Source organism: Leguminivora glycinivorella, chromosome 1 (assembly GCF_023078275.1).
Source record: "Leguminivora glycinivorella isolate SPB_JAAS2020 chromosome 1, LegGlyc_1.1, whole genome shotgun sequence".
Taxonomy (NCBI): domain Eukaryota; kingdom Metazoa; phylum Arthropoda; class Insecta; order Lepidoptera; family Tortricidae; genus Leguminivora; species Leguminivora glycinivorella.
The window spans coordinates 12,570,785-12,591,400 of record NC_062971.1 but is presented as its reverse complement, the minus strand read 5'-3'; the positions used below and the strand labels follow the sequence as shown (position 1 = coordinate 12,591,400).

Genomic DNA, 20,616 nt, shown 5'->3' with positions numbered 1-20,616 from the left:
CGATAAAGTTTAAATCGTAATACAAGGATTATAAGCCAGTTTTCATCAATGGAAAGATTCGAAAGCTTTTCCATTAAGCCTGAAAAGGGGAAGGCGTTGAAGAGAAATTGTTACATTTTAAGAGGGTTGACGGTTTTGTTTTGAGGATTGAGTAAAGTCGAGTCGGAAAGTCGTTTTTAGGGTTCCGTAGTCAACTAGGAACCCTTATAGTTTCGCCATGTCTGTCTGTCCGTCCGTCCGTCCGTCCGTCCGTCCGTCCGTCCGCGGATAATCTCAGTAACCGTAAGCACTAGAAAGCTGAAATTTGGTACCAATATGTATATCAATCACGCCAACAAAGTCCAAAAATAAAAAATGGAAAAAAAATGTTTTATTAGGGTACCCCCCCTACATGTAAAGTGGGGGCTGATATTTTTTTCATTCCAACCCCAACGTGTGATATATTTTTGGATAGGTATTTAAAAATGAATAAGGGTTTACTGAGATCGTTTTTTCATAATATTAATATTTTCGGAAATAATCGCTCCTAAAGGAAAAAAAAGTGCGTCCCCCCCCCTCTAACTTTTGAACCATATGTTTAAAAAATATGAAAAATATCACAAAAGTAGAACTTTATAAAGACTTTCTAGGAAAACTATTTTGAAGTTGATAGGTTCAGTAGTTTTTGAGAAAAATACGAAAAACTACGGAACCCTACACTGAGCGTAATTTGGGTAATTAATGTTATGATATATTCAGAAGTCGAAGTACACTGTTAAATATGCTAAAGCTAGGCCACTTCCAAACTAACAATTAAGCCAATTAACATCTCAGCCTTGAGATATATTCTTAGCCCGAATAAATATAGCAAATAAGTAATAATATATAGAAGTCCTTCCTATTCAGCTTGCTTATACGTCACATTACGTACGTTACTAAACGATTTAATCGAATAACTACCTGAAAAACGCCTTATACTGAAAGTTTTCAGAAGGCCAAGCTCAGGAGTGCATTTATAAAACTGTATTAATTGAACAAGAGGCAACTAGTAGAGTTAGACTATATTCGCGCCACTTCTGTGCCAGCTCTACAGATAATAATCGTATCTACATGGATATTAATTTGTACTCACCATTGTATTTTAAAGCTACTAATCAAAATTAACAACCGTGTGTCGATACCTACAATAAGGTTACCGGCCTTGTCGGCTCGTTTAAAACTTAAATTATCGACAATCGGCAGCGTGAAAACATAATTACATACTTAAGACAAACAAATGATACTTCCAAGGTCTATATGGAGGCCATGTTATATAATAAAAGGTTTTCTTAGACAGGTGAGCGTCTACGATGAGTTTTTCATGTTTTAAAATACGTTAATCGATAGCGAAAACGTCATTAAAAATGTATGTATTTTTGGCTCTAATGCGTAATCGTTTGAGGGTGCTATTCACTTTCTCCGTACAATGATTATCATTTTCCGTGACGTTTTATCCAGTAACGTATTATAAAATTAAATCTCATGGTAGAGGTTCTGTGTAGTAATGATCGCTTGGCGTCGCTTCCGGGGACCTTTATTGAGTTAAAAGCTACCTAACTAACTAGTTAATCACCACCGAGTTTTGCAGCATCGAGAAAATAAGCAAGATAAAATGAAACAGCTTTAGATGAAAAATGTGTAATATTTTAATATTTTTTTTAGGCTAACGACTAATTTAGACGGGTAAACATCATATTGATTTAAACTAACACGATCTTCACTCATATTATTAAATTAAAACGGGACTTAATCGCGTAAAACTTACGCTTTATATTTAACCCGACGTTTCGGACATGACATTACGTCCGTGGTCACGGGTAGACTGGCTGGGAGTTGTATCAACATCTTCTAGCTGTACGAGTTTTTCGAACTACCCGCACTTGATTGTCATCAGTCACTTTTACGCTAGGGTTGCCACTCTGCCTACATACAACACTCACGACATCCGATGGTATGGGACGGGAAGTTTTCTCACGTTTACACTTGCTAATCACTGGATTTCACGAAGATGAAATCCCTTGCCCTTCATTTTGATTGAAATTACGATGTTTCCTGATTTCAATCGCTTCACGTACTTTCCTGCTATAGTAAAGACGTTCAGTTGAAAGGACTTTGGGATTATGAGTCAGGACCGAGCCACTGGATTGAACTGCATAATAGCGTAAAAGTGACTGATGACAATCAAGTGCGGGTAGTTCGAAAAACTCGTACAGCTAGAAGATGTTGATACAACTCCCATCCAGTCTACCCGTGACCACGGACGTAATGTCATGTCCGAAACGTCGGGTTAAATATAAAACGTAAGTTTTACGCGATTAAGTCCCGTTTTAATTTAATAATACGGGTAAACATCTACGAAATAAGCGACCAGTCTGGCCTAGAGCGTAGTGACCCTGCCTGCTAAGCCGCGGTCCTGGGTTCGAATCTCAGTAAGGGCATTTGATTGTGTGACGAACACTGACTGGTGAAATTTTTCAATCATAAGCATGTCTCCATCTATTATTTATGTTGACGCTTTATGATACGCTAATGTTTACCATTCTGAAACGATCCGCGGACCCCTATTTCCGCAAATCAAGTTGGGGGCTAATTGATAAATTTTGGGTACCTGATATGCACACTTCAACTCTCTTCCATAAAATAAATATTCACCAATTGGAAAAATAAAAAACATTGGCTGAAAGTTCCATGTAATACCTCACATTAGAATCTAGTGATTAGATTTGACTATCATGATTGCTTATTAAAATACAAATTGCAATAAAAAAAAATAATTTAAGGGTTCCGTCAGATGTTTTACTTTCTAAAAGGGTTCCATGGAAAAATAAGTTTGAGAACCGCTGCGCTAATGTTTACCATGTGAAACGATTTTACTCTTTCATCGTTATATCAAGTTGGTGCTAATTGATAAATGACGGGCCTAGCGCATCAAAAGACAGTTCCTTATAATTTTATTATGGCCAGAAATCGTTATAACTTTCCTCGAGTTTACGTGACTTTAATAAATTTTATGACTATTTACGTAAAGGATATTAGACTTAATTTGGCTGTTTAATTTTATTTGCGGTTTCCGAACATAAAATGATATAGAAATAGAAAAGATACATATAAAGTTTAAGAGATGTCTCTATACAACGACATAACTAAGTCTAAGTTTGTGTGTGTAAGTATTTATTTATAATTCAATACAGTTAAAGGCCTACTTTATTTGTAAATTGGATATTATTTACTAATCAAATAATTATAATAATCTTTAAAGTAGGGGTAATAGATACCTAAAGACTACATATCGTTAAGTATAAACACAACTTTGAGTAGCCGTATTTATTTTCTATTATATTTGTTTCTTATAACAAGTCATGGGCTTAATAAGTCACATAATAAGGTGCGCATTTTGTCCTAGAAACTCGACGTGAAGCATGTGGTTTAGACAGTATTGACTAATCTTCCCGAGTACCAATTACGATTTCGGACAAATGCTACTAGAAAATTCACAAACTGCGTACAAGACGATACGATTGCGAAAAAAAATTGTACGGTGCGAACCTCAACTACACATGATCCACAAAGCAGAATATCTGGACATAGTCTAGCCACTGTTATTTAAAAATAAAGTTTCGGATCTGTGTATGGCGGCCATTTAGAGAATGTGGCATGGCGCTTACGCTAACTTCGACTTTGATGTCGAATTTATCTATCATACAGTGTTTATGTCGATCTGGTTTAGGGACTGTTCAAACACCATGAATGTCTAGTAGACTTTGGCCTATGGCTAATTTTTTTATCTGTTTCTCTTATCCTGCTTGCATCAAAAATTTACGGCAATCCGAAACGTTGCTCAAAAATGCGTTTTTTTTAATTATATAAATTCACCGCATTTATTCTGCAAGTGCCCTATTGAACAACCATGAAGAGGACTCTTAAATAATATGTTTTGGCAGCATATTATCCTTTGTTTGTTGAAATCGTACTAATGAGTCATTGGAATATTCTCAAAATAAGCCAGATAGGGGTTGTCCCAAATGTATTTGCTAGACCTTAATGAAAGTACCATAAACTCCCTAAAATAAAATCAATATCAGACCTTCTTATATCAAATAGTGCTTACCAATACCTTCAGATCATACTCTCGGAATCATAATAATACAAAATTATGCACATGTCAACATTTAGACCAGGTTTTTTTTGTCCTTATACTTAACGATACAGTCTTTAACTAATTTTTAATGTTTTAGTGCCCTTTTTTACCAGAATATCATATACAACTCATATTACTTTATATAAATCGAGACTTCCGTCATGTTCCTTAAGAAAACTATTAATCAAATCTTTATCCTTTGCTAAATTTCGAAAGTTCAGCAATAACCAAACAATTCGGTAGCAATGTCTTAATATTCCTTGAACTAAATGGTAATAACTTCGAGATTTATTTCGTTGATAGCGTCATGGTTAACGGTTTGGCAATAAATATAACATTACTATGAATTCACTGGAAACATTTGAATAAATACAGCATCGCAAATAACCAATAGGTGAGAAAATTTCAATAGACCTATAACTTTTGCGATTTGAGTCATTTCAGTGACTCACAAAAGGAAATCAATATAATATGCTGTGCTACATAATTTGGAAATACGGATGTTTATGTACCTACTTGTATTAGGATATCATGATAGTAAGGCATGTGTAGGAAAGCGGGAAGTAGGTAAAGTACAGCGGGGCAAATCTCGACTGGGAGACAACTGTAACTGATCTATTTTTTCCATTATTACACTAAGATGTTGAGTTCTACATGTATCCACTGAACTCGCCTACCATATGTAACCGGTGGACACTCTTTTTAATAATACAAACATTGTAAAATATGGAAAAAATGGACCAGTTACATTTGTCCCCCAGTCCAGTCGAGATTTGCCCCGCTGTACCTTACTTAAAACTTAAGGCCAATAGTATGCCAGTGTGCCCAGATAAAGCGGGTGCCGGATCAAAGAGAATAATTGAATATTTTAAAGAATATTCACTCCCTCGACTTAAACGAATAAAAATTATTAAAAAAAAAAATTGGGTTGAATTCTTATAAAACGCTGGGGGGTTACCATGGCGTGCTAAAGCCGTTCAGTTTAGGTTGAGAGAGAGGGACGGAGCTATGTAACTGCTATAGCTCTGTCCCTTTCTCTCAACCTAAACTGAACGTCTTTAGTACGTCATGGTAAACCCCCTGTTCTCTGTTTGGCCCTATGGTTGACTGGTAGAGAATGCCTTTTGGCATTAAGTACGCCATTCGTACATTTTTGTGTATTTTTGTGCAATAAAGTTTAAATAAATAAATAAAACGCTACACGTATCAAATAAAATTGAATCTTTCAATTGTATTTTTAGATCTTTGAACTCGATGATACTAGAATAATTTAAAATCGAACTTAATAAGCAATTTAAAAGCAGTAATAACAAACACATCATTGCTATTAGCACAGAATATATAATAGTACAAGTACAGAAGGCCCACTGCTTTGATGTTTACGAAATGCCGCTTTTTAAATACCTACAAAATTCTTACAAAGAAACGAGCCGCACGTGCGCGGCTTCCGGCGATAGGGTTACCTATAGATTAAAACGAATTAATACTCACATAAAATGTTATACTATTATATTCAAGTCTTGGGTACTTTCTAGGTATATATACTGTTTTTATATATTTTTGTTCAAGTTCCAACATTACAAGCCTTATAATACTACTTTTTCGTGGGACTTAATTAGTAGTAGATCTGTGTAAGAATGCCCTATGGTATTTATTTTATTCATGATGTCTATTTAACTAAGTATTATTAGCCATTCGACACGCAGACATCGCATATGAACCTTAAAAAATCTCGCGACGTAAAGTAATAATAGAAAGTGCGAACGTGCATTCCGTGAGAACGCACGCCACCCCTGAGTAGGCCGCGAACTCGCGGCCGCCAGGATGTACTTGTAGCGCGGCGATAGAATCGCGGAGTGAGCCGCCCCTGCTATTAGTGCGTTAGGTGACGTAAACATTCGATGAGTATCGAGTATGGGAGAGTTCACGTTATAGCCAACTTAAGTACAAATAGTTTACAATGCATTTTGTATCTCAATGAAATGCCATCTCATGAGCGTTTTTATGTAGAATAATTTCGAGTTAAACTAAAGGATGCTAACTGGCAAAATGTTGCAGAAAGTGATGCTGACATATTTTTACCGTCTAATGGCAATAAGGTCCGACCGAGATCTCGGTCTCGGTCTCGGCATTCTCGGCCGAAAATCGGGCCGAGATATCGGTCTCGGCTCTCGGCCAAAATGGGCCGAGATTCTCGGTGAAACCAAGACTCAGATTATGAATTTATTGCGCACTCGCGTCCAATCGGTTTTTAGCTACCCTATGATTACATCGCCCGTTTGGTATCCCGATTTTAGTGATTTTGGCAGGTTCTTTATCGATATTTCTCTATAAGCTATGGCGCCTGCTTACCATCAGGCGAGCCGTATACTTGTTTATCACTGATGTAGTCTATTTTGCTACGGTAGATATCAATCAATCAATCAATCAATCAAAATATTCTTTATTCAAATAGGCTTACAATAAGCACTTTTAAATTGTCAACAGTGTACAATATTCATCTTATTCTAAATATCAGAGCAATTTATTGGTGCAATAAACAATATTGTTTTAAAACTACATTGATTTAATAAAATGATATCAATCTAAATTGTATAAAAAAATACTAGTATAAAAACTTCTAGAATAAATTCTAAATGTCAAAAAAAATTGTGTAAAAATACATTGAATTATCAATATCATCATTAATAAGCTATATAATTAATGGTTTTCAGCAATACTTGTATCCCACAGTGTTTCATCATTCATGTAGTCTTGTGTGCTATAGTAGGCTTTAGAGATCAGTATACGCTTTACATAATGTTTAAATCGATTAAAAGACAGTTCAGTGATGGCATTAGGAAGTTTTTTATAAAATCTTACACAATTACCCATGAATGATTTTTTAATTTTATGGAGCCGAGTGAAGGGCACTGCAAGCTTATGCTTATTTCTAGTGTTTATATTATGTACATCACAGTTTTTCTTAAATTTACAAATGTTTTTATGTACATACATAATATTCTCATAAATATATTGACAATGCACTGTCATTATATTAATGTCCTTAAACTTATCTCTAAGTGAGTCTCTATGGTTCATTTTGTATATTGCTCGAATAGCCCTCTTCTGCAGAACAAATATGGTATTTATCTCTGAAGCACTGCCCCATAGTAAAATACCATATGACATAATGCTGTGAAAGTAACTAAAATAAACTAATCGAGCTGTTTCCACGTCCGTTAACTGACGGATCTTGCTCACTGCAAATGCTGCAGAGCTCAGTCTATTCGAGAGGGTAGCAATATGTAAGGGGTGCGGTAAGGGGTGCGATAGGTAAGGGGGATAGGTAAGGGGTGCGGTAGGTTTGGGTAGTTACGGAACCAAACACTAAACACGGCCCGACATGTTCCTGGATTCCTGATTAATAGGCGAATTTCGGTTATGAAAACATTTTTTTGCAAAAATTGCATGTTTTTCGCTGTTTATAAATTCTCGGTCTCGGTCTCGGCCGAGAATCAAATTGAATCTCGGTCTCGGTCTCGTTCTCGGTCGAGACAAAAATATCGTTCTCGGTCGGACCTTAAATGGCATTATTCATAAACTCTTTAATTATTTTAAACCAGAATTATTTAATACTCTTTATTTATTTATTTAAACCTTATTGCACAAGAAACATGCACAAATAGTGGACTTAATGCCAAAAGGCATTCTCTACCAGTCAATCTTTGTGTCATGTTGATTTATGTATTTGTGAGAAAAGGTCAAAACACTTTTTTAACTAATCAGTTCAGTACGAAAAGTGCAAAAATGGTTTGCTTCGTATTTTTACGGAAACGTTCGTATTTGTCATGCTAGTTCAGTCAATGCCAGTACATCTTGTACTGAGACTGACTGAAATAGCATAACACGTTCGTACGTTTCCGTGACAATACGAAGGTCAGTCTTTTCGCACTACATCTGTAACTTTTTTATGAATAAGAGAGTAATATTTTACAGGTCACATAAATCGTTAGACAAATATTGCAAATAGGTGGTCAACTAAAGTTATATGAACAATCAATCAATAATAAACTTCTAGTCATGGAAATCACTGTATCAATTGCATTGGTCAAAAGATTATTAAAAATAAGAAAAAAAGTGAGTCAAGTAGGTATTACAAGGATTATTGAGGTTTATTAATACAAGAAGAATTTAGAGAAATGTGACAACGAAATCGTTTCTAGTTGGAGAAGTGTCACTATTGATAGCTTACATATAACATCCATAACCATTTGCAAAACAAGAATATGTATAATTAAAGACCGAATCGCCTTTCTGGTAAGTGTTTATCAGCACGTTTCGGTCCGGTTACTATTACTACTTTAAAGTAAGTATTCCAATTGAGTGAGAACTGTGGTTTTAGGTCACGTTATCTATTTTATTATTGTATTTGAATATAAACGAAACTAGTGGGCGTCATGCCTAACAGTAACATTATCTGAAATAACTGAATCAAAATGTTAATTTAATCGAAGGCGTGGTGACCACGCCACTTATTGTGGCACAGAAATTCATGAATATTAGTGGATACCCACAATAAAATTAGCACCTAACTAAATTAAACATTTATGGAATTTTTTTATAAACCCACTACGACTATAAGATAATAATAGTTTGTCTTGATGATGATGCAGGTTCACGAGTATGTGGACCTAAAATATCCCTAGATTGAACTGCGACGGACATTTGTGAAGAGATTTTTTAAATTTAGTCACAAAGTAGTAAAGGAGAACCAATATGTCATGTTTCAAACATATTTTATATAACTAATAGAAACAAATTGTTATCAAGAACAAATTTCTGCGAGAGACACTACAAAATTTGATATTAGAGGATAAATTTTAATTTTAACCGTTTCCAACAAGACGAGAACTGACCTTTTGCAAGCAATGACATTTATCTTTTATTACAATAATGTATAAAACAATTTCGCTTGCGGCTTGTGTCATTAAAAGTTAAACAAGCATGCCAGCACGCACGCAAGTTATAAATGCATTTCAATTGATGTATATTGCTTGATAGTATTTTATACAATCGTGATATAATACAAATTTTTAATTATATCACTATTGTATACAATACTTTTTCTATGAGTCATCATCTTCATCATCAATGGACGAAGAATATCATCATTCAGGTTAAATTTAATGTTAATAGTGTCGTTCACCGTTGTATCAACATCGAATTACCTGGCAACCAATTGTTTTTAATAACTGTCTCTGATTGGTCGATAACGCGATAGATTAAAAAAAATGTGTTTCAGATGCCAGGTATCGCAAATTGGTAAAGAACTTGTATGAAGTTCTATTTTTGAAATTATTACAGTTAACTAAAAGTGAACTGTAATGAAATATTATAGTTGACTAAGTGTCAAAGACTATCTAGCACTGAAAAGTCAGCACTTGTAGTTTAGTCTGTGGTGTCCTAATTGACAGATTAAAGTCGACGAGTAGAAAAAGTATATTATTTACTTTATTTTAAGATAATTTGATATTTAATCCGTTAGTAGTTTACCCCATGTACTAAATTATATTAAATTGGTGCAAATTAGGTTATTCCTTATAGGAACATTTATCATAAATATTTCGGCATTTCGGAAATTAGGCGCTAGAATAGATATTTCATGTATTAAAACATTAAAAATGACTATTAAAATACAACAACACAACAATGGTAAAAAGGTCATGAACTTGAAAAATTATATAAACAAATCTGACGTTCCACATTTTTCACCCGCCTATCATAATCTGGTCTATATCTCTTTAGAATTTTATTGTACCGGTTATGCAATAACACAATAAAGACATTTGGATTATCTCCCTATTATGAAAAGAATTGGTAGATGGAGATTGTACGTTTTAGCCAAAGAGATTGTATTACGTGTATTGCTTGATCAAATATAATGCGCTCAATAAAAACAAGTCGGCGTTTTTACAGCTATTTATTATAACCATTCTATGCCCTAGGTATTTTTAAAGCTACGTCATGATTTCACTGGTAGATTAATATTGCCTAGAGTAGAAACCTTTTCAATCCAGAAGTAATAAAGTTCCTAAGCTGCTTTGCGAACTGCAGCGTCTACAAGAAATATCTTTTGTTATACTTACAAGTATTTATATTGTATAAAAATATCAACGTTTTTGTGAAATATTTTATGATCGTTAAAGTCTAGACATTTTTTTTACAATCAGGCGTAGGAAACTAGGTACACTTGGTACATAACTATTCCGAATGTCAATAAACACAAGTTGAAAAATCTGAGCAAAACTAAACAAACACCTTATTGCACTATATTTTACTTGAGTGTAAATAAAAAATTCAATTACTAAAAATAACAAGACTTGTAAGTAAAGCCCCAATTGCCATCCCAATCTCCATCAAAAGTCAGTCCACACCTACACGTAACCCAACCCAACCCAAACAATCGGTCCGGCTATCACGTCGATCGCCTGACGTCTCCCACGTCGGGTTCAAGTTTGGCGTGTCAATGTCGTGCACAGAGGTCAAGTTTGGGCACGAAGCTTTACACCTTGGTGCGTGTCCAAACTGATCACCTGAGGTCAGACTCGGTGAGCAGCTGATTGATTGGACCTTCTTGAAGATGAGAGTATGCAGATTTTTTGGTACTAAGGTAGATGTTAACATGTTAAATGCCGTTAGGAATGTGTTAAGTATGTATAAAATCCCACAGTCAACCAATAGGCCACTTTACAACCATGTCAAAATGACAAGCAGTAAGGGACTTCTTACTATCTGATTCATAACGTCACTATGACATAGTTCTACAGTGGCCTAGGGTTCCAATTGGTTGTACCTATGTATATAGTTCGTATAGGTTCAGGTAGGTAGGCAATTGAAATTGAACTCATACCCTACAATCAACTGGGGGAGGGGGGGAGGGTATTACGTCCTTATAAATCGACTATAAAACCAAAGTTGGTACTATTTTGTAATATAATATAGGTAGGTATCTAACGCAATAAACAACGTAATGGTCAAAATATCTCAAGGACTAGGTATTTTGTACACGCACGCTTATTTGCACACCCCTAGCTGCCGGTTAGTCCACGCAGGCCGCATTAAACATTCACCTTTCCATTACTCGTACACCCAGCTTAGGGTTGCCGCAGTGCACTTAAGGTAATTTTAAGGTTATGGTTTTGTGCGGGTTTAAGGTCCGGATTATGATGACACAGTTATAGGCATACAAACATTAAAGCATCCTATATCGGAAAACACATATATGTATGTAGTTACCTATATTGAAATCTTTCGCTTGCTCGGATATCAATATTGGCACGAGCGGTTAAACAACGACTGTGCCTCATTGTAACACAATAGTTATTTTGTTGAGTTGAACTACGAATGAATGTGGAATCTTGATCATTACGAATGCTTCAAGGCACGTGCCAAGTTTAAACAAATTTTGCCACAAAGTGAAATAGAAAATTTTCACCCTGCCCAACACAGTTTTTCAACATATTTATGTGTTTTTTTTTTAAATTAACTGTAAAACGTCAAACTTAATCAAATTCATATATTTTACAATGTATGATTCAAAATCATCATTAAAAGGACAACGTTACCAGCCAGCTTTAGGGACCAAGTTAAAAGTAGTATGACTGAATTACTTTACACTTTGTGGATAAAATGCAACATTCTCATTAGTATTTAAAAGATCAAGACTATTGGCCTTTGTCAGTTAGTGTGGTGCAAAGAACTATTTATTTCCACATCAACACGGGAGGCTTTATCTACTAACGATTACCCGAATTAACGTGTCAACCCTATCTGGCTACATAAAGCCAACTACAAAAATAGTTTCGGGTATACTCGGCCACTTGTAGCCTTCGCTGAAACGCAAGAAAAGCCGTATTTTCAGGAAAACACATTATTTGCATAAGGTAGTAAAATTATCTGTCTTCTGAGTCATCACAACGTTAGGCTTATAAGATATATTATGTACAGTGAGCTGCAAATTTAAATGTGGAGAAATTATGAATGAATTCATTGAAAAATTCACCTTGCAGTTTTGCAGTTCACTGTACCATATACATTCTGTCTGGGTGCATTCGACATTTAGACAGCTTTTCTACAAAATTATGTTGATCACATTAAAAAAAACGGATTTAGACATGTCATCTAAAAATATACAGGTATTAAAATCATGCAACCATGGTCTTGTGCTATGTATTTGAATATCAGTTTTTTTTTTCAAATCTGAAACTATTTGGATTTAATAGCTTTATACTCACGTACGTACTTATATTAACAATAATTTTATTAGGGATATAAGTAATATTTTTTTATGAAACCATGTGTCTTCCCAAATATTAACAATTGGAAATTTTACCAGCATCAAGCCTCCATGCTCACGTGTTCGTAAATTTGGTTCTAACGTATTGTTACCGCTTCCCAAAGTTTACACCAAAATATAGAAAATATTTGGTTGATTACACTACACGTTTATTATTCAAGCATTTTCCTCCCGTTACCGATCCTTCTGGCTCGGACAGATGATGCTACATACAGTAAGTTATAACAATTTATATTATGTAGGTATTATATCTACGCTTCTGCAATCTTCGAAGTATTAGGTTAGGTATAGGTACTGATACGTTTTAATATCGAAATCAGACAGGGGTAACTGAAATTCCTAGATTATACCTTACAATATTAAATGTAAAACGATAATATACTATACCAATGTATTATTAATTGCGTTTTGTGAAGTCTTGTCTCTTCATTCCTTTATTTAGATTTGCCAATCATTCCTTTATTCAAGTTATGCATATTTAAAATACCCCTTTTGAAGGTTGTAGCCGACACTCTTGTAAAATTTACGATAACTGCCAGCAATGTTTGCTTATCTTAAATCCTTAAGCTTACATATAAAAATACCTTAAATTCCATCAGAATCAGATACGCAATAATTTGCCAAATACCCAACGGCTCTCACTTTCGCGCGCTTTCTTTTAATAAATTCGAAAATGCCACCATAAAATACCCGTAGAACCAAAAATGGAACTACCGGAGCCGCAAAACAAAAGGTAATGGTTCCATTTTCAATATAGAACCATATAAGGTACAAGACAAAAGCCGCTTTATACTGTTGTAAATTAGGAAGGTTTTTGTTTCAGCTTACGCAAAAATTAGTCAAACTTATGTGGCGTGTCCTACAGATACAAAATGTTTATTAACCGCCGTATATGTCCGGCGGTCGTGTGTGGTCTTATCGCGTATTATACGACAAAAATTAAGTTATTAAGCTATGTAAATGAAGGCGGTAGGTCCGGCGTTCGTAGCTTAAATTACTGACGTGTACGATGCGTATGACCGACATTGGTACGAGTATGAAGAGGCATATTTTGGCCTAGAATATATATTACTAGCTTTTTCCCGCGGCATCGCTCGCGTTAGAAAGAGACACAAAGTAGCCTATGTCACTCTTCATCCCTTAAACTATCTCCACTCAAAAAATCACATCAATTCGTCGCTCCGTTTTGCCGTGAAAGACGGACAAACATAACAGACACACACATTCCCATTTTTAATATTAGTATGGATTTTATTCACGCAACTGTAATAAACAACCTTGGAACAAACGAAAAGTTCAAACAGATGTTACAATTCAATTTTGATTCATTAATAATTTGTTAACGAGAAGTTATGAAATATTTTTGGTCTCAGATAGAGACAAAAAAGCTAGTCGTAAACATTAAATATCAATTTCATAGGGACTTACTTACTACCAAAAAAATGCTTGATCATTGTTAAGAAACGTTGAAGGTAATAGTTGTAAACATTATTTCGTAATGTAATATTGAAGTAGATCATATCTCACATCAGATAGCGTTTGTTATTAACATTCCTTCAGCTGTCGTATTTAATACAGTAAACACTATAATTCGATACAACATTCCTGTCAAATATCACTAGAGCCCGGAAACAGAATAGGTACGTAGAACAGAAATGTGACTAGCAAAAGTGACAGATAATACAGCAAAATATGCTTATATATAGTGTTACAACAAAATTAGATTTTATATTACTGGGCCGGGCCGAGATCAAGGGACTTTCTACTGAATTTTATGCAAAGGGCCGAGGAATTCGGGGCCACTTTACGAAAACAAGGCTAGAAAACTATTATTTTAATGATCCTTCCTCTTCAAGATCCTGTTACACGTTACTCGATCCTACTCACATGTCATATACCAGCGAAAAACCCCTATTTGTAATACTACGTAGCGTACATGGTAAACAAGCATACGGCCCGCCTGATGGCAAGCAGTCACCGTATCCTATGAAGGCCTGAATCTCTGAAACAATGAATGATTGAATGAAATGAATAATTGTTATAAACGCGTTACCGACCCTAACACTCCGCACTCTCGTTGACCTCTTGCAACGTTCGCGTTAGCATAATTTTGCCGCATAACTGATGTTATGTCTTAAAAAGAACTTTGTTGTACCCTGACCCATAATAGGTAGGTACGCACGTCGCACCACACCATGAACATTTCTATTCTGTGACAGCGCTAACTCGATTGCATTCAATAACTAATTACCAGAACTGGCGCGGCGACATTAAAGGGCGAATGTCGCTCGTAATCGGAGTCATTAGGACGCAATGTTGTGTCGGCGGCTATTTTGTGGCGTGCTGAAATCTGCTGGCTACTCACAGTCCGCTTATCTAGTAGTTTTGTTATACTTCAACCGTTTCCTGGGTACAACGGAACCCTAATACGCGGGGCTTAAGTAGCGCGAACATACGAGGGTCTTTTGCCAGTACCTACGAATACAGCTTTTTTCTACTCCAGCACATCACTCTGTCAATTAGATTATTGTCAGCTGTATCCAAATTAACTTCATTTGAGTAACGATAAGAAAATCTATTTGTCTAGGTACATATAGATTCATATGATAACTGCTGAGCAGTGATCATATGATTATGTTTTCTATAAAGTAGGTACATTTCAATGCCAATTTCTATCACTAAAAGCTTTGATAAGATGACTTTTAAAAAGAAAACCAATTTAAAATATAAGTAACAGTAAGTACACCTATGCAATCTGAACACTTTTAAAAATAAGAAATTTATTTAACGTGTATGTAATATATGAAAAACCACTACTTTGAACTGGAAATTTAGCGAACCTTCGACAAGAGAACAGGACTCACGCTTGACCAAATTCTTGGATGTCTATCAACCTTAACAACCGTGTTTTTCACATCACGGAATGTAAAAAAATGCAAAAGCCCAAATTGAGTTTATTACCATAAAAGTGTTACCGACATTGGACCTCATATTATTACCATACGCGAACAAGGCCTTTGGTAGACCATTGACAGGTAGAAGGACGTCAAAAAATCCGTTTGAAAGAAACAAGTCCACAATATTACATTGTGCAACAAGGGGAGGAAGTTGAATATTACTAACGAGAGTAAGTTAAATCGCGATTTAAAGACTCGAGTTAGTAATATTTATACTCCCCAAGTTACACACAATGTTTTTCATCACAATGTAAAAAATATATAAATAGATGTAAAAAAGTTAAGTACGGTACAAGAAATTTCATTATTCCCTTGGGAGAACGATTTTTCTATAACTCACGCTCCGCCTGCGTGCAATAGCACATTTAAAGTGCGGGTGTGATGAAAAATAACATTTACAGTTTAAATTAGATAAATTGCCACTCTACAAATGTGAGACTGATTAAATTAAATAACCAAACTTTAAATCAGGCAGTATCTAATTTATTGATTTTCATTCAAATTTATTTCTTAATCGATTTATGCCTACTACCTGGTTTTGTGAAAATAATTTAATATTACCAAGGATTATTTATATAGGATTTATATACTTCATACTAAGAATCGTACTTCGATTTTTTAGCGCCACCTATTAAATACTATCATAACTACACTGATGATACCTACAAATAGTTTCTTTTCAAAATGTGTATTGACGTGATATCGTGATTTTAAAATAAAGAAATATGTCATTTGTTCTTATAAAAAAAATAAAAACAAAAATATTTGGAGAAAATATGGTTTTGGCCACTTCCAGGCTGCGAACAGCGCCATCTAGTTTTAAGCCTAAAAGGCCCATACATTTCAGGGGTAGGGTGAGGTTGCCAACAATGAGCCACCAAAAATTTAAATCTTAATAAGTCAGTCATAATAGGTCCAAATTCAATTTTTTTTTATTCAGTGCATTTGTTATTTATCTAGCTCTAAATTTTCATCATTATTTTTTAATAAAACTGAATAGAAGTCGAGATATTTTAGTTTTTTTAAAAGATGAACAATGGCTCATTGTGTACAATCTCTGGTACAGACTGAACCGGTACTATGTATTCAATGAACCGGCCTAGTACACAATGAACCTACCATTATATAATTGCATAGTTTTTGATAAATAATTGCAAAATATACAAACTGATTTAGGTAAATATGGGGCAATTTAATAAATACAACATTTACAATGTCAAAAATGCTTATTTATTTAAACTAAGAGTAGTTTACTAATGTAATCGTCACAATATTCTTCGTTATATGAAAAATAAAGTCTTGCACTTCAAAAAACTTAAATAATATATGTATTATCATATATTTTTGTACTATATAGTAACGTTATATTAGATATATTTATATTAACTCTTAAACATAGCAAAAGTTGTACAAAATAGACCTTCCAAAGGCTAACTAGAGAATTACCTAGAGAACCTCCTGGTTCATTGAGTACTCTAGCCTTGTGGTTCAATGTGTGCTAGATATACATTTTCACTTTTAAAATTCGGTAAAAAATAAACGGCACAAGAAAGCCGCATCAGTGAATGTCAAAAAGATAGAGAAATAGGCACTCCGCACAACTGATTAATTAGATAAATCAAACATAACTACATTTTGAGAAAATAAAAAAACTAAATACTTAATTTTTTTCTGTTTTCTTGTCCAAAATCACAAAATACTTCACTACACGTGCAATTTCAACGCGGACCGGCCGCCGACTGGGGAGCGAGCGGGGGAACCTTAGCGGCGCGTGCCTATGTTCGCAGTGCAGTTTGGCAACGTCGCATTTTCGAATAAAACCGTTGGTTCCTTGTGTACCACTGGTTCTCTGTTGCCCACCTTACCCTACGCTTTATTGTATGGGCTTTGTCAGTACAGTATTCAATCGTTCTTGATATTTCTCAAATAATATTTTTAACGGTCAAACAATCATTTACGGCGTCATATTTCAAGTTGGTAGTATTTTCACTATTTTGATGTAGGTACTGTAACAATTTAAGGTGTAATAATAAAATTAGATTGTTAAGCCAGATTTAGGGGATCGTAAAATGGTAATTATTTTGTTACGCCATACTTACGTTTTGTGGCAGGAAGTCAGTAAAATGTGACCCATATAAATGAAATATTACAAGTTTTGATGCAACTGGTTGTTATAATATAACTGTTTCATTCCCCTATTAGCTTTTTTTTAATCTGTGTATAAGTAATTGGCATCAAAACACATCTTAATGATAACCAAACTTGTTTTATATTACACAGTTTAAAAACGTAAATATATTTAATTAATCAATCAATCAATCATTTTTATGACATCGGAGGTAAATCAGGCAAACGAGCAGACAGTTTGCATCAGTTGCATGATAGTAAGCGATCATTGCCGTCCAAGGTCATTTCGTCAACACCAGAAGGGTTGGAAGTGCGTTCCCGGGCTTTAAGATTAATGTACCTACGCCCTTTCCCAGAAAGTTGTAGTGTCGTGTAGGTCCGGAAATACCGCAAGCGATAGATTTCATTCACCTGTACACTGTACTCTTCTAGACTAGAGAGCCGGGTCTATAAATAATTTTGAATCATCATCGCATCAAGTCATAAACATATGGATTAATTAGGACCGGAAAAACACTTTTATAATATTTACTTTCAGTAAGTACGAGTATACCAGTAACTGCACATTTATCATTCGAAGCCCCATTAAGCGCCTGTAGCGAGAGATACTTGATACCTTTTACAAATGGCCGCCAAAATATTGTATCATCGGCATCATCGCCTGACGTGAGAAATATCGAGCGCCATATCTCATGCGAGATTTGGAGATCCTTATAAGTATTGAAGTTATTGCACTTTAAATAACCATTCCTTTCTTTGTGGATGGTTTAATCTTCGCAATTTGTTATTTTAGCCTGTATACATTGAGCACATTATATGTACATGATTTTTCGCTATCGTGACGTTACTGTAATAAAAAGTATGTCTTTCAGTGGTAAAGTAGTGTTAGTGACTGGAGCAAGCTCCGGTATCGGTGTAGAGACGGCATTACTCTTCGCCAAGGAAGGCGCCGAAGTGGTTCTCGTCGCAAGGAACCAGACCAAACTCGCAGCCGTTGCCAAACAAATTGAAGCGGTTGCCAAGAAACCACTGATCATACAAGCTGATCTTTCCAATGAAATAGAAGCTGGCACTGTCGTATCAAAAACGGTCGACCACTTTGGAAAATTAAACGTCCTCATCAATAATGCTGGAAGAGCCGTAGAGGGTTCGATCTTGAACGGTAAAGCATTGAAGCGTACGATGAATTAATGAAAATAAACGTTCGAGCGGCGATCCAGTTGACTACCTTGGCTGCCCCGTTCCTCGCTAAGACTAAAGGGAACGTTGTCAATGTTTCAAGTATAGCATCAACACTCGCAAGCAAATCGCCCACAGGCCTACCGTATTGCGTATCAAAGGCAGCGTTAGACCATTTTACTCGGTGTGCAGCATTAGAACTAGCGTCTATTGAAGTCAGAGTAAACAGCGTAAATCCTGGACCGATCGACAACGAATTTGCTACCAACAACAATCAAGGAGATTCCAGGGTTATAACTCAGGAATGTGCGAAACTCTCTCCCCTCGGGTTTCTAGCCACGAGCGAGGAGATTGCAGACGTGATCGTGTTACTAGCTAGCGAGAATGCTAAAAGCATTACTGGTTCCATTTATGTAGTTGACAACGGGTTCTTTTTGAAAGGGTAATTAGAGATTTTTTTTGCGGTACTAAAGTCAACAGATATTTATTATTTTCTTCTAACCTTTTTCAACATAGAGCAAGTCAATTTTGCTTGAGAAATCCGAGATGGGTTGTACGAAAAGTGACCTTAAACGTTTGGCCGACTAACTGGCTCAAAATCATAATAAATTTGTTAGCATTTTTGTAATATTTTAACGGTCAGATATAAACAAACCTTAACTCCGAACTTTTCTGTTTGACATTGGAGCTGAAATTTCATAAATATTAAATGAGAACCCCAATTGGGTCTGATAATGGATTCAGGCGACTTTTGAGATGAATGTTGTTTGTTTTATTGGTAATATAAATAATAAGATGATTGCAAATCACATCCAGACACTATAGCTTTTGGAAAATGGATTTTTTTTTATTTATTTAGGTAATTACAAACAAAAATCTCTAAGTAATTTACACAGATATGCGAGGATGCACCGGCAAAGCGCATGAAAAGCGTTCAAAGTGTAAATCAAATATGGGTTTTTGTCGCCATCAAAGCAGACAATTACAAAACCCCAATATCTATGTATTGTTTTTTGTAAGAGTATCAGATTCATACTGGTAACTTATAATAAATGTATCTGTGCAACCAAAAGGAGGGGCCCGAATTGTGAAACTCCGGTTGGTACTCCTGCGAGTATTAAAAACGTATCTGTAAGGAAAATGTCGTCATCTGGCCCCCGCATCGCTTCTGGGTCCCCATCTCCCCAGAGCCAGCAATTATCGGTAGGTGTGGTTATGACCAATAAATACGGCCCCCATTGTGCTCCTGCATCCCCGGCTCTCCAGATTCAACAGTTACCCGAGAGTGGCGGGATGATCGGAACATCTGGCCCTCTCGGCGGTCCCATGTCCCGGGCCCCCCAGATTCAACAGTTACCTGAGAAGGCTGAGAGTGACACGACGATCAGAACAGCTAACCACCACGACGATCCTATGCCCCGGGCCTCCCAGATTCAGCAGCCACCGGAGGGTAATGTGACCATCCCTATACATGGCCCTCGTAACGCTCCTGAGTCCCCGGGCCTCCAGATTGAGCAGGTACCGGAGTGTGATGTGAATATTTCTACACCTTTTACATTAGAAATACAATTATTGCGCGAGCAAATAACTTGCTTGACGGAACAGCTGGCCGATGCACTCGCTACCATAGGGCGATACCACACAGCTCTTTCGATGTGCACGCACAAGATTGAGGAAATTGGCACCAAGCTGGAAGAGCTGGAGCAGTCCAAAGAATCCCGCAGCACAATTGCTACTACGTCCAATTCACCGGGATCCTATTCTGAAGCGGTAAAAATGGCCGAAACAACGAAGGTACGAAAACCTGACGGAAACGGTGACAACAGTAGCAATAACAAGAAAGTGGAACGAATCCCAAC

General features: G+C 35.8%; 2 protein-coding genes across 3 annotated transcripts in view; one reads left to right on the top strand and one right to left on the bottom strand.

The window, feature by feature from the left end:
* Positions 1-20,616, bottom strand: part of LOC125230139 (rho GTPase-activating protein 7) — a 311,981-nt gene that overhangs the window by 182,481 nt on the left and 108,884 nt on the right. The window lies entirely within an intron of this gene.
* On the top strand, positions 18,633-19,794 carry LOC125230169 (L-xylulose reductase-like). Its single transcript, XM_048135226.1, has one exon. It carries the CDS (start codon positions 18,769-18,771, stop codon positions 19,201-19,203), a length of 435 nt encoding a protein of 144 aa, XP_047991183.1. The 5' UTR covers positions 18,633-18,768; the 3' UTR covers positions 19,204-19,794.